General features: G+C 44.7%; 2 protein-coding genes across 6 annotated transcripts in view; both read right to left on the reverse strand.

The window, feature by feature from the left end:
• Msto1 (misato mitochondrial distribution and morphology regulator 1) overlaps positions 1 to 315 on the reverse strand; it is a 4,779-nt gene extending 4,464 nt beyond the window's left edge. The window contains exon 1 of one of the 2 annotated variants that reach the window (XM_010643836.3): positions 250 to 315. The gene's annotated coding sequence lies outside the window, so the exon portion shown is untranslated. Of the gene's footprint in view, positions 1 to 83; positions 188 to 249 lie in introns of those variants that run through there. The other variant, XM_010643832.3, reaches the window with a different exon arrangement.
• Positions 316 to 5,608: 5,293 nt separating this feature from the next.
• Dap3 (death associated protein 3) overlaps positions 5,609 to 14,354 on the reverse strand; it is a 33,570-nt gene continuing 24,824 nt past the window's right edge. For 3 of the 4 annotated variants that reach the window (XM_010643849.3, XM_010643847.2, XM_010643846.2), the window contains exons 5-13: positions 13,277 to 13,385; positions 13,067 to 13,168; positions 11,725 to 11,855; positions 10,093 to 10,173; positions 9,862 to 10,020; positions 9,461 to 9,520; positions 8,836 to 8,925; positions 7,741 to 7,858; positions 5,609 to 5,718 (exon numbers count right to left, since the gene is read on the reverse strand). In XM_010643849.3, coding sequence (XP_010642151.1) covers positions 5,633 to 5,718; positions 7,741 to 7,858; positions 8,836 to 8,925; positions 9,461 to 9,520; positions 9,862 to 10,020; positions 10,093 to 10,173; positions 11,725 to 11,855; positions 13,067 to 13,168; positions 13,277 to 13,385 — 936 coding nt within the window. In that variant the 3' untranslated portion in view covers positions 5,609 to 5,632. The remainder of the gene's footprint in view (positions 5,719 to 7,740; positions 7,859 to 8,835; positions 8,926 to 9,460; positions 9,521 to 9,861; positions 10,021 to 10,092; positions 10,174 to 11,724; positions 11,856 to 13,066; positions 13,169 to 13,276; positions 13,386 to 14,354) is intronic. The other variant, XM_010643850.2, reaches the window with a different exon arrangement.

Below are 14,354 nucleotides of genomic sequence, written 5' to 3' on the forward strand. Positions count from 1 at the left end.
CCGCTCGCCACTCTTAGCTGATTGGCTCGACCTGCTTGGGGGCGGGCCCCAGCCTCTTTCCCCTATTGGCCCACAGGCACATCCTTTCCCATTGGATAAACGGTTTGCAGGCCTTGTCCCGCTTAGCCTTTTCCTGGCGAGGGGAAGGGGCTCAGCAGGCCACGCCGGAAGTCGTGCGAGCCGCCGCCGCGCAGGCGCCTTCTCAAGGCGGCCGCCTTCCGGTCTCAACAGGCGTCCGACCCCGAGCACCTCAGGGCGGCGCTCGCTCTTTTCAGCAGATAGTCTGGCGGCGGTCCGTTGGACCAAAAAAGCTGCTCCCGGGCTGGGGATGCAGCCTTGCGGTCACCCCCTGGTTCCAGAAAACACGTCGCTTAAGGCTTCCCACGCACGCCTTCGTCTTCTAGTCACAGCCGGCTGACCTGCAGCCCCGTGGACTGGCCAGGCCTGTGTCAGTGTCTGACGGGCATCAGTCCACAAGTGGGAGCGCGCGTTCTTACCAGGTGTGACATTTGTCTCTCTTGTGGCGTATACTTTGTTCGTTTTCATCGTGCACAAAAGTCCATTGTATGACTCCCAAATGAAGCGTTCTGCGGAATCCCCAGTTCAGCCGCTGATGGCCTTTGAGATATTTGCCTCCAGTGCCTAAACACATATTTCTGGTTTTGTTTTGTTCCTCACTCAATAGCCTAGGCTGGCTTGGAGCTTGTGGCAGTCCTGCCTCAGCCTCCTGAGGGCTGGGATTACAGGCGTGCACCCACCTTCCGGGTTAGGAGCGTTAATTGTTGCAGCGGTGAGGTTGGATATGGTTTGAATTGCTTAAAAAACGAGATATTTCCTAAAAATTTTTTGCCAGTACGTTGCCACCAACATTACAAAAGTTAATGTTCCATAAATGGCACCATTTGAAAATTTTCAGTCATTATCACATGGTTTTACTTTTATTAGTGAGGTAGAGCACCATCTCGTTTATCAGCCTTTTGGTCTCTCCTGAAATTCTTGTTCGTGCCTCTTGTTCGGGCTCCTTTTGGGTTGATGATTGTTGTCTGTGCAGTAGTTTTTTCTGGATCTAAGCGCATTTTCGGTTACACGTGTCGAAAATACCTTCTCTCACAGTGGTTTGCCTTTTGATTTTTCTGTTCCATCCCCGGTACCAAAAAAAAAAAAAAGGTTTAAATTTTAAAAAGATTTTTTGGGGGGGATACTGGGGATCGAACTCGGGTCTAAATCCTCGGCTCAAATAGATATCTTTTGATGCTGGACGTGAGGGCACTTGTCTGGGAGGCTGAGGCAGGGAGATCATCATGAGTTCGAGGCCTGCGTTGGGCTACATAGTAAATTCAGGACCGACATGAACTACATAAGGCGACCCTGTCTCCAACCAAAAAAGAAAAAGAGGGCTTTTGAGGAATAGAGTTTTGTATTTTATACTCACTTTGTTTTCTTTAGTGCAGGGGATAGTCATTCATTATCTTTCCAAGTATTGTATTCTTATGGTGCTGGGAGTTGAGACCAGGGCCTCACACACTCTAGGCATTTTAGGTGCTCTAGGTGTTCTACCACTAAGCTGCATGTGTCCCCAGCTCTTTTTTTTTTTTTTTTTTTTTTTTTTGTGGTACGGGGTTCGAACTTGGGTCCTTGCGCTTGCGAGGCAGGCCACCGAACCGCTGAGCTAAATCCCCAGCCCTCATTCTGTTTTTTAATCCCTATTCTGCCAAGTTCCTTTTGTTCAGTTTTTTTTTTTCTTTTTAAATTTTTTGGTGCTGGGGTCTGAACCCGGGGCTTCATGCTTGCTAGATAAGCGTTCTACTACTGAGCTAAATCACAGCCCCTCATTTTCAGTTTTGAGACAGGGTCTTGCTAAATTGCCCAGGCTTAGCTTGAACTTGTGATCCTCCTATGTCAACCTCCTGAGTAGCTGGGGTTACAAGTGTACATGCAACTCATTTTTAAATTGTATGATTTGTCTTATAAGAGTATTTTATATACTCTGTGTACCTATCTTTTATATGATGTAAGTCTGTCTGTTTTGCACTTGTCTTCCTGCCTCTTTTTCTTGATGGTGACTTTTGAAGAAGAAAAGTTTTTACTTTGATGCAGTCTAACAACAAATCTTTTAAAAGTCAAAACTTTCTATTGTGAATACCTTTGGTGGCCTAAGAAATATTTGCCCAGTTCAAGATGATGATGCCCTCCTATGTTTGTTTGTTTTCTGAGATAAGAGTTTTGCAAGTCCTGGGCTCCCATGGCTCTCACCTCAGCCTTCCTACTAACTGGGATGTTACATGTGCCCTGATGCGTTGAATGCATTTTGTTCAGTGTTTTATAGTTCACTTCTTCCATTTAAGCCCAGTTTGCTTACTTTTTGTCTGACGTGAAGGGGCAACATTCATCTTTCTGCATGTACATCCAGTTTTCCCAGCACTGTTTATTGAAGGTTATATTTTTCCTCATTGAATTGTGTTGACATCTCTGTTGGAAGATCAATTGACCATAAATATAATAAAGGTTATTTTTGGATTCTGTGTTGTTCTGTTGGCCTGATCCCTACTTGTATGCTAATACCACACTGTTTTGATAACTGTAGCTTTTTATTTAAGTTTTAAAAATCATAAGAGATACCAATATACCGATTTTAAAAATTATTTTGGTTATTCAGGGTTTGTTAATATCCATATAAGTTTATAAATTTGAGAGTCAGTTTTCAAGTTTTGCAAAAAATAATTTTTTGGTGGTGGTTCTGGAGATGAAATTTAGGGCTTTATACCTGCTAACCAGTGGCTCTATTCCTGAGCTGTGCTCCTCACCCCAACCTGCTGAATTTCAGACAGTGATTGAAGTCTCTCTGTAAGTCAACCTGACAACCACTGAGCATGGACGGCATTGAGTCTTCCTGTCAGTGGACATAGACTGTCTTCCCATTTATTCAGATCTGAATTTTCCTCTGTAATATATTGTATAAATTTCACATTTTTTTGGTACCAGGGATCAACCTTGCGCTTGCAAGGCAGGTGGTTGACCCTCTGAGCTAAATCCTTGGCCCTATTTCACATAATTTTTACTGCTAATGTGAGCAGAATTATTTTAATTTCATTTTTGGATGGTTCATTGCTGGTAAAGAGAAATGCAGTTGACTTGTACATATTGATCCTATATTATTGTGACCTTGTTTTGAGTTCTAGTAGATTTTCACAGGGTTTCTACACCCAGGACAATGTTTAAAGGCAGTTTTGGTTGTTCCTTCCAGTTGGGTCTAGTCCAGTTGAGTATCGAAGAGGAGCCCCAAGGGTTAGCTGTGTAATTGCTCAGATGATAGAGGTGTGGCTGGGTGTGGTGTTGGGTACCTGTAGCCCCAGCTGTTTAGAAAGCCGAGGCAGAATGATTGCAAGTTTGAGATCAGGCTGGGCTTCTTGGTGCAAACTTACCTTAAAATAAAAAATGAGAACAGGAGCCAGGCATGATTGTAATCCCAGCACTTGGATGCCAGCTTGGGGTAGAGTCTGGACCACAGACCCTGTCTCAAAGAAAAGAAAAAGCAAAACAAATAAAACAAAGCAATATGGCTGCTTTGATCCCGGTATGTCGGACTGCAGATGGTTCTTAGGAAAGGAGGGCTGGATGGGGCCGTTGCTGGAGTAGGAAGAACTGAGTGGGGGTCGTATTTAGCATCCTGTAAGAGGCCGCTCTTCAGCAGGACTCCGACACCAGTGGTGACGCAGATGCACAGCTGCCTGGGGTGGAGCTGCCGAGGATCAGCCTTGCCAGCGTGACTCAGGTCCTGGCCAGGAACCTCCCTGGTGAGAGTAGTGTCACCTTGTGACCCCGGGAGGTAGAGCCCTGGATTCTAGGGAGCAGCGACCACTGTTGTTAGCATGGCAGATGTTTTCACTGGCAGTGGTGCCCTCACCACAGTGCCTTCCCCATGGGATGGCTGTCACATAATTCCTTCTTTTGAGTTTGGGCACTGAATGTATACGAAAAATGGTGACACATTAAATTTCCAAGAAAAATGCAGAAATACTGATGACTACAATATAATGTGTGTATCAGGAGTATTTCAAAACAAAGAATACTTTAGGGCTGGGGATTTAGCTCAGTGGCTCCGCGCTTGGCCTTGTAAGTGCAAGGTCCTAAATTTGAAACCTGGTACTAAAAACGAACCAAAACACAAAAGCTTTCACTGTTTGGATGATGGTGCCTGCCTATAATCCCAACACTCTGGGAGGCTGAGGCAGAAGAATCACAAATTCAGCTTAGTTTGGGCAATTTAGTGACATACTCAAAATTAAAGAAACGAGTGACAGGGCTGGCGATGAAGTTCAGTGTGAAGGCCCAAGGTTCAACTCCCAGTAACACAAAAAAACAGTGATTAACTTTTTACAGGTGAGGGGGATGAGGAAGTGGTTGGAGTTATTAAAAAGATAAATTTAGCCCATTGTGGTAGTACAGGCCTTTAACCCCAGCTACTCAGGAGGCTGAGGCAGGATTGCAAATTCAAGGCCAGTCTGTGCACATATTGAGACACTGACTAAAGCAAAAAGGGACCAAGAATATTCCTTAGTGGGTGGAGCTCTTCTTAGCATGCTCGAGGCCTAGGTTCAGCCGCCCTGTTGCCCCATTGTACAGGTGAAATGGAAAGCTGTGATCCATAGGGGCAGACACAGCAGTCAGGGCTCCTCAGCAGCACACAGAAGGGATCTATAACTCGAACCACTGGCTAAGCAGTCTCTAAGGCCAGGCCCGAGTGCCTGACGCCAGCACATCAGTAGCAACATTGACACCTGCAAACCTGCCCCCATGGCTGCCTGGCACTGGATCATGGTGGGAGTTGTATTTGTTTCTCTTCTTTTTTTGGCATCAGGGATCAAACGCAGGACCTTGCACTTGCCAGGCAGGAGAGATGCCACTGAGCTTCACCCCTGGCCCCAGGAGTTCAACAAAAAAAAAAAAAACCACACAAGCTGGGGCTTGCTCCTATAAGTGACTTGAATTAGCATTTTCCCAGTTCTTCCAAGGATGGCACATAGACAACATGAACCTAAGAGCGTTAAAGATGTCAGTTCATTATGCAGTGTATGGTGTTCAGACTCATGGCTCACTTCTCTCAGGAACTTGTGGGAAGGGTCTACTCTACAAGGCGCTGCCAGGATCTCTACCTGGGAGCACCAGGGACAGAAGTGTGAATGCCCAGGAGGGAGAATTAGACTGTGAAACCTGATCTGAGCTGACTGAAGTGTGATCCTCCTCAGCTCCACCCAGCCATCCGGCCTTTTGGCTAACATCAAGTGTAGAATGCTAGCGAGATTCAATGTATCCGATCTGAAGTCGCTTTCCTCATAAATCTACAGACCCCCCCCATAAATCTATATAGTGCTTAAGAAAAGACATTTTATTATTTTTTGGAAAAGATCCATGATTATCTTAAATGTGAAAGCCATATCCAGAAATGTGAAGTAGTTTTAGGAACAAGGGGACATCTCATTGTCATCTGGTCACGTCACAAGGAATCCAAGGCAGTGGAGGCCCAGAGCGTCTGGGAGGCCTGGCTGCTCTACCTCAGCACTGTGCCACTTCCAGTGTTGGATCCAGCGTAAAGAAAATGTCCATTGTCTTCCGTGCACTTTGTGACAATGGCTTAGAGGTAAGCACAGAGCCGCTCCAGCTGCCCGGGGTTGGCATTACTTAAGAACAGCAGCTCTTTCTTCCCTTCTTCTGTAGAAGCTAAAATGGAGGCAAGCACAGGTTAGGTGGCAGTTTCTACTGGTCGCTTTGTGTCTTCTAGAAAACGCTGTGATCAGAGGCTATGTTAGCCATATTATCCTACAGCAATCTTCCCAACATCTCATTTTTTGTGCTTTCCAAACTACCACGCTGCAGCTACTTTGACTCTTCCATCTCCAATAACCTGTTCCTGTTACTGTGAACTCCCCCACCCCGTACTGGGATCAAACTTGGGTCCCTGAGCTTGCAAGGCAGGTGGCAGTACCACTGAACTAAATCCCCAACCCACTATGAACTATTACCTAGGGATAGAACCTTTTACTTTTCTTCCACATCTCCTTCCACATCCAGAGATGAGGTAGATATAAATGCATAGATAGAATGCTTTCAGTTAGTGTAGATCAAATCTGCTATTGAGAGTTAACCTTTTCTTGTTTTTTTTTCTCATGAAAATTTTTTTTTTTTTTTTGGTACGGGGGATTGAACTCAGGCCCTTGCACTTGCGAGGCAGGTGGTGGCACCAAGCTAAATCCCTAGCCCTTTTTTTTTTGAGACAGGTTGTCACTGTATAGCTCATGCTGGCCTTGAACACACTATGTAGCACAGGCCGACCTCAAACTCCTGGCAATTCTCCTGTGCACCACCACACCTGGTTATGACCTACCTCTTAATATTAGTGAACATTTTCTGTATACATTAGAACAGGCATGGCAAAGACTGAGTTTGGTGCTAGCTTAGCCTCATACAGAGTAAGGTCTGTGGGTGTTCGAGTTCATGAGTCTCTCAAATGATGTTTGTTAAATAAATGCTACAGTGAAGGTTGTAGCAATCGTTATTATTATTTTTTTGAGTCAGGGTCTCACTATGTAATTGAGACTGACCTGGAACTATGTAGCCCAGGCTGGTCTCAAACTCACAGTGATCCTCCTGCCTCCCGAGTGCCAGGATTACAAGTGTGCACCACCATGCCCAGCTTGTAGCAATCATTATTAAGAGTTCCATAGCAACCACCAGTCTTTCCCTAAAAACCAAGACTCTCACACTGCAAAACAAGTTGCAGATGGAATTGGCATTGTGACCTTCGTATTCTGCTTGATCTGGGTCTTCTGCAGCCAGGAACTCATTACTAAAGGGAACAGGCAGCACATACTAGTATAGAGACTTTCTTATTTTCATTTTAACCATTACATTATCCTACAGTATTGGAAACTCTGAAATCATCTTTAACTCCCCATGTTAACTGCCTCAACTAAGAAGTCACATCTTTAGTAAAACAGCTTGATGTTCATATATTTATACATTTCCACTGTAAAAATCAATGTTAAATATTTATGGAGCAAATCAACCTTTAGTCACTCCTATTTGCTAAAATTCTTAGTGTTCAAAGCAGTAAGACGCAAGTAGGAAGACAAAGGAACCAATATTTTGTATCGGATCCTTTACGGCAGGCTGGGGACTCCAATGGCCAGCAATACTGTGTACATACCTCAAGTACTATCTCATTTAATTATACAGGATCCTGTCAAGACACTACTATTTGTATCTTGGCACTTGGGAGGCTGAGGCAGCAGGATTGCCCTGAGTTTGAGGGCAGCCTGGGCTACATGGCGAAACTTTATCTCCCCCCACAAAAAAAAACCCCAAAAAACAAAACAAAAAAAAAACCCCACTGGGAATGTAGCTCAGTGGTATAGCATTTGCCTAGCATGCATGAGGCCTTGAGTTCATCATCTCCAGCACTGCCAAAACCCACATAATACAATAAATATTAAAAAAATCAATGTAAGAGGGTGGCAGCAACCCAGACACCTAGAAACGGCCTGTGGCTCAATATGACTTCACTGCTTCATAGCATCAACATTTTGTTTTGGACAAGATGCAAATTTGGGGAGAAACAGCATTCTCTTATAAGCCATCAAGATAAAGGGAAGAATGATGAAATGCAAACCACGAAGGGCAGCGCCCAGGCCGTGGCTCCCACTGCGATCACAAAGCCCTGTGACGGAAGAGGGAACGGCTGACCTTTCTCATGCTGGAGCCACTTGCTCTCCAAATAATAATGAATGCAACTTTCAAACTCTTTCTGTCTGTAGTTAGAAACCAGGATGGGAAGAAAGGGGTCCAGGGCATCGAAGCCTTCCTGGAGAAGAAAGAGGATAGGGTACAACATCAGTCACATCGCGGATCGGCAGAGGGAGGACCCTTCTTTGCCCTCCTCGAATGAACATCGTGAGTAAAAGAGAAATAGATTCCATGTTCCCTGGTGTGATGCACAGAGAAGACCCATTCTGGAGGAGACATCAGCCCAGCTCAGAAAATACGCTGCAGAATAAAGGACACACACAGTACTGTGTCAAGCATGAAGCCCAAGGTTACAAAAGACTAAAGGCAGAGGCACTGTCACAGATTAACACTGAGATGCGACGACCAAACTGACACATAACTGAAGATTTCCTTTTTCTCTATTAGAATATTGTGTCAACTGGCAAAATCAGAATAAGCTTTACAGATTAAAGTATTATACCAATGTCAATTCCTTGATTTGGTAATTGTGCTCTGAATATACAGTACAATCTTTTTTTAAAGAGACAGTAGGGCCAATGTGGTGGTGTACACCTGTAATCCCAGCACTCAGGAGGCTGAGGCAGGAGCATCACTGTGAGTTTGAAGCCAGCTGAACAACACATTAGATCCTGTCTCAAAAGACCTAAAGTCTTTAAAAATTTAAAAAAGAAAAATAGACATTATTTAGAGATAAAGAAGCTTCATGTCTTCAGGTTACTGTCATATAATTTTGATAAAAAGTAGTAGAAAGTAGGCTGGGCCTGGTGTGGTGCACACCTGTAATCCCAGCACATAGGAGGCTGAGGCAGGAGGATTGCTGAAAATTTGAGGCCAACCTGGGCTATACAGTAAGATGCTGGCTCCAAAAAAAAAAAAAAAAAAAAGAAAAAACAAATATGATACGGTTAACACTTGGAATCTGGATGAAGGGAATAAAAGAATATGTTTTTTCTTTAAGTCTCAAATTGTATCGAAATAAATAGTTCATAAAATGTTATTTCTTTAGACAGAATAATTATAATAAAAGGGAAACAAAATTCTCCATGACTTGACCTTGCCCAGTAGCTCATGGGGCAGAGAGGCTTTTGAGGGCTTGAAGAGTGACCCTGTCTGGCTCAGAGCTAACACGATGGCACCTCCATGCTGAAAGAAAGGACAGAAGGCATAATTACAAAAAGCTGAGAAAGACAGTAACAGTTTATCACCCCAATGGTGGGATTTCAGACTCTTCCAAAAATAATACAAAGATACTGTTAACAATCACAAATAAAGTAAAACCAGGCCGGACAGGCATGTGGCCCATTCCTGTAATCCCAGCACTGTGAGAGGCTGAGGCAGGAGGAGTGCGAGTTCCAGGTGGCCTAGGGAATCCAGCAGGACACTGTCTCAAAAAGGGCCAGGGAACCGGGGGCACAGCTCTGTGCTAAGGCCCTGAGTTCAATCCCCAGTACCCTGTTCTCCCTTCCTCCCTCTCTCTCCCTCTGTCCTCAATATTTAAATAGTTTTGAATCAGTTTACTCCAGTCAATTTAAAGATCAGAAATCTAACACATAAATTTTAATCCTGACCTTACTCCTAATTTGGTACAGTTATAAAATTAAGTAAGAGAACACTGTGGTTTTAGCACCAGAGACCGCAAAGACAAGTGTTTCCGAAGCAGCTGAGCATCACCGCTCACCCAGTCATTCCGCGTCATCTTCCTCAGGTTGTGAATCAGCGCTAATTCCTCTGCTGCAATCTGCATGTTGTCAACGGGAGAGGAGAGAGGTCATCACAAGACAAGTGAGCTGACAAAGGGACAGCAGCTCTCCCCGCTACACAGGCTGGGGCGGAGGAGCACCTGTGAGAGCTGCGGCTGCTGGCCCAGAACAGTGCAGCCCCAAACTCACTGGCCTCACTTTGAAAAACTAACAAAGAGAAAACGTCAGGAAAGCAAACAGCCGCTGTCTCGAGGTGTCACCGCCTCCTTCCTGTGCGCATCGACCCAGCACCCGGCACCCAGGGCAGGAGTACCGGTCCACACAGCACAAGGCCAGCAGAAATCAGGGAGGCCTGCAGTGAAAAGAAGTCTCTTCCTACCGGGCTTTTGTCTTCTCTCTTAAGCGTGGTCCTCCCCCACAATGCGTTGACACCGTCCACAGCCACCAGGAGATGGAACAGCCCCTCGGAGCTCTGCCTCTTTAGCTCCTTCAGGACAATCCCGACCGCGTCAGTGGCGGTCTTCACCCGGGTGATGCCCTGCGGGGAGACAGTGGCTCAGCGCCTGCAGAGGCCTCTGGCTGGAAGGGCAGCCGGCACCCCTTCCCCTACCTGCTCCACCACTTCTCCCAGAGGGCTGCCTTTTTCAGTGCTTTCTCTCTTATTCCAGACATACTTCTCTTGAACTTTTATCTAAAAACAAGCAGACAAAATAACTAAAAATAGCTGGACACATCTGGAGTTGAGCAGACGGGAGGCTAAGGTTAACAGGAGTCAGTTGAAATCTGTGTCACAGATGCTGTGAGACTGGATGTAAACCAGGCTCAGTGACACACGCCTGTAATCCAAGCACTGAGAGGCTGAGGCAGGGGGATAACAAGCTCATCAGGCTGGGCAATTTAAGAGACCCTGTCTCAAAAAAGAAAAATACAAAAGGGCTGGGTATGTAGCTCAGTGAGAAGGCGCTGGGTTCCATCCTCAGTACCAGAAAAAAAAAAAAGAGAGAGAAAAACTCCCAGAAGACCTCAATATAGAAATGAATGCTTTGGGGCTGGGGATTTAGCTCAGTGGTTCTGCTGCCTGCCTTGCAAACACAAGGACCAGAGTTTGAGCCCCAGGAGCCTCCCCTGCAAAAGAAATGAAGGCTTTGTAGCCCACCTCTCCTGGGAGCTTTTTTTTTTTTTGGTACTAGGGATTGAACTCAGGACCTTGCACTTGTGAGTCAGGTGTGGCACTACTGCACTAAATCCCCGGCCTCTGGTGCGAGCTTTGAAAGAAAAAAGTACATGAGAGATGCTGACAATAAAGGTCCAGAATTAGATGGTGGCAGCTGCATGTTATTTTAATGACTTTTAGTGCAAGGGACTGAACCCAGGGCCTCACACACACAGACAAGTGCTGTATCTCTGAGCTACTACCCCAGCCCTTATTTTTGACATGGGATCTTGCTAAGTGGCCCCCACTGGCTTTGTACTTGTTTTCCTCCTGCCTCACGCTCCCGTGTTGGAACTACAAGCATGCAATGCTATTCCCATTTTCTTCCACTGCATTTTTTCCCCCAGTACTGGGAATCAAACCTGGGACCTTGTGCTTGCTAGGCAGGCACAGTGCTGCTGAGCTACATCCCCCTTCACTGCACTTTTAATAGGCGCCTGGTCCAGTGGTGGGAGCTTTTGGCACGTGCCACAGAGACTGTGCTGTTATCACTGAGAACTCTAAAAGGTTGTCTTTACCCAGAGTCAGAAAGCCCTAAAGAAAAACTGTTTTTTTTTTTTTTTTTGGGGAGACAGGGTCTCACTATGTAGTTGAGACTGACCTGGAACTCACTATGTAGCCCAGGCTGGTCTTGAACTCATAATGATCCTCCTGCCTCAGCCTCCCGAGTGCTGGGATTACAGGCGTGCACCACCACACCCAGCTGCAAAAAACAGTGTTACCAATACATTTCCAGTTCCCAATAGGTCTGGAGAAAACCATATCGTGAGAAATGTGCTTGTAGTACACATGAGGCTGTATCCTGGAAAAGTCAGTCAATTGATTTGAATTTTGTTTTGTTACCTACTAAATGGGAAGTTTACTCTTGCCTTGTTAAATTACATAGATGAGTGAGTTTCAAGTTGGGAGCCCAGCATAAGCAAAGTACATGAAGGAAACAAAGAGTGTTGCTATGTGCAGCGATTTTGTAGCTTCCAAGTGCTCAGGACCACTGGTGCAATTGTCACTGAGCAACAGGAGTCCAGTCACCTGGCTCAGGAAGCGCTCGTTCGTAGTTTTGAAATTCTTCAGCCATGTCGAGGCCTCTAACGGTTGATCAAAACGCTGTTTGTTGTAGGTAGACTGCAGAAGTTCCCGACAGTTTTTCACCCAAATATGAGCTAAAATGCACAAACAAAAAACAAAACAACTGGAAAGGAACTGACTGTACTTATTTATTTCATGCATTCTAGGCAAGTTCTCTACCACTAGGCTACATTCTCAGCCCTCCACACATATTTATTCCAGCCTTGACTTCAGTGGCTTTTTTGTCTGGTTTGTCTTATGCTATCAATACCTAAGAGTTGGGTGTGGGAGCACAGGCCTGTAACCCCATCACTCAGGAGGACAAGGCAGGAGTATTACAATGAGTTCAAGGCCAACCTGAGCTCCACAGTGAGTTAAAGGCCAGCCTGAACTCCACAGAGAGACCCTGTCTCAGAAACCAATGTGTAAGACACACTGAATAGATTAAATGTCACTTCTGCTTACAGTTTTTAAAGCTGAATTAGAAAGTATGGATGCCCACAACAGTGAACAAAAAAGGGATGTATGCCAGGTGTGAGGGTTTAAAGTTTATATTAATCATGCAGACAATGCTAAAATGCTGATATCAAAAGCATTATGGGTACTCAAAATTATAAATGATAGCAATATGAAAAACAAAGTGATTCGTGGCTGTAGTCCTGGCTACCTGGAGGCTGAGGAATGAGGGCTATTTGAGCCCAAGTGTTCAAGTCCTGCCTGGGCAACACAATGAGACTGTGTCTTTTTTGTTTGTTTGTTTGTTTTTTTGGTACCGGGGATTGAACTCGGGTCCTTGAGCTTGCATGGCAGGCCACTTAACCGCTGAGCTAAATCCCCGGCCCTTTTTGTTTTTTTGAGACAGGGTTTTGCTATACAATTCAGGCTGGTCTTCAAACCATGGTGTTCTTCCTGCCTTAGGAAGGATCTTCCTGTCTCAGCCTCCTGAGTGCTGGGGTTACACCACTATGCCTGGCTAGGACCCATCTCTTACACAAAACAAAGTGAAAATAAAATCCCGTGGTGCCCTCGAAGGTGGGATTTTGTTCTTGGGCATTAACTATTAAAGTAAAAACTTCGTATTGGAAGGGTTCAGGAAGCTTTTAGCTGAATCTACTGTTGTCACACACTCCATCTTGCAAGCTGTGTGGCAGTGACATTACAAAGTCTGGATGAACTAGCTCAGGCTCTTGCATCTGGAATAAAGGCCTTCCCTTTAGTCAGAGGAGCCTGGTCAGATAATAAAGACACAGGGCTGCTTTGGTAACAGGAAAAGTAGCCTGACACAGAGAAGAGAGGAAGCTCTTACCATCTGGAATATGCAAGATCAGCCAGCCGTGTTTTGCGCAGAAATGGATGATATGGCAAAGACTGAGGGTCTTTCCTGTTCCCCTTTCTCCATCTAATGTATCTGTCGTTAAGAAAACACCACCAGAGGGGGCACACTTGCACTTCTTCCTTACGCTCATGAGAGGAGAAAACACTGGCTAGCAGAGTCCCGGCAGGCAGAAAAGGATACAGAGAAGATACCGGACAGCTGGGTGAGCAAAATTAGTGTTTTTCAGGTAGTGCAGGAGCTCCAGGGCCGGTCTCCTCACCATGAGGCACGCTTCCCCGAATGTCTTCACCTGCGGGAATGGAAAGAGGCCGTGATCCATACTGAGCTGGTGCACCAGAAAGAGCAGGGAACTCCATGTTCTTAATTTATTCAGTTAAGACAGGCTGAGTTGCTATTTAATTTGAAAATCAACCCATATAATTTAGCTAAAACACATTATTCTGCACATGATAACATAATAGCTTTTGATTATTCTTATTAGTGAAACAAACTCAGTTAACTGAAATCTATAAATAATAGACATAACTAGATATATAGTATGTAGAGTCAAGATAAATCTAAAAAGCATATAAAATGTTTAACACAGCATTTGATACATAGTAAGGACTCGATAAACATTAATTATTTTAAACTTATGTTTAGTTATTTCATATTACTACAGCCATCTCTCATCTCTAGAATTATGTACACAGCTCAGGTGTGATCAGCTGCCTCACAATTACGAGGCCCACACTTCACCCTACCCATATAATGATACATTAGAGTTTGTGTTTATTTCTCTCTCCACCAGAATACTCTGCTAGAAAAATGTGGAAGTACTCATTATATATACAGAAAAGTGATTAGCAAACTAAGTGTTTAATTGTCTACTACCAATAAATATCTAACAACTACTATTTGCAAACATTATCATATGAAGTTAAAAAAAATTTTTTTTTTGGTGTTGGTGACTGCACCTAGGGCCTCCTGCTTGCTAAACATGTGCTCTACCACTGAGCTACTGCCTATGCCGCAGTGTTGGTCTGAAAGAAATCTCCCTATAAATATAACTGCATGGAGGGGGGATTTAGCTCAGTGGTTCTGGCACCTGCTTTCCAAGCTCAGCAACCCAAGTTTGATCCCTGGTATCAAAACAAAAAACAACAAAAACTTTTAGGCTGGGGATTTGGCTCAGTGGTTCCACTGCCTGCTTTGCAAGCACAAGGATCTGAGTTCGATCCCCTGCTACCAAAAAAAAAAAAAAAAAAAAAAAAAAAAA

The sequence above is a fragment of the Fukomys damarensis genome, unplaced genomic scaffold (genome assembly GCF_012274545.1).
Source record: "Fukomys damarensis isolate Sample0158 unplaced genomic scaffold, DMR_v1.0_HiC HiC_scaffold_33, whole genome shotgun sequence".
NCBI lineage: Eukaryota > Metazoa > Chordata > Mammalia > Rodentia > Bathyergidae > Fukomys > Fukomys damarensis.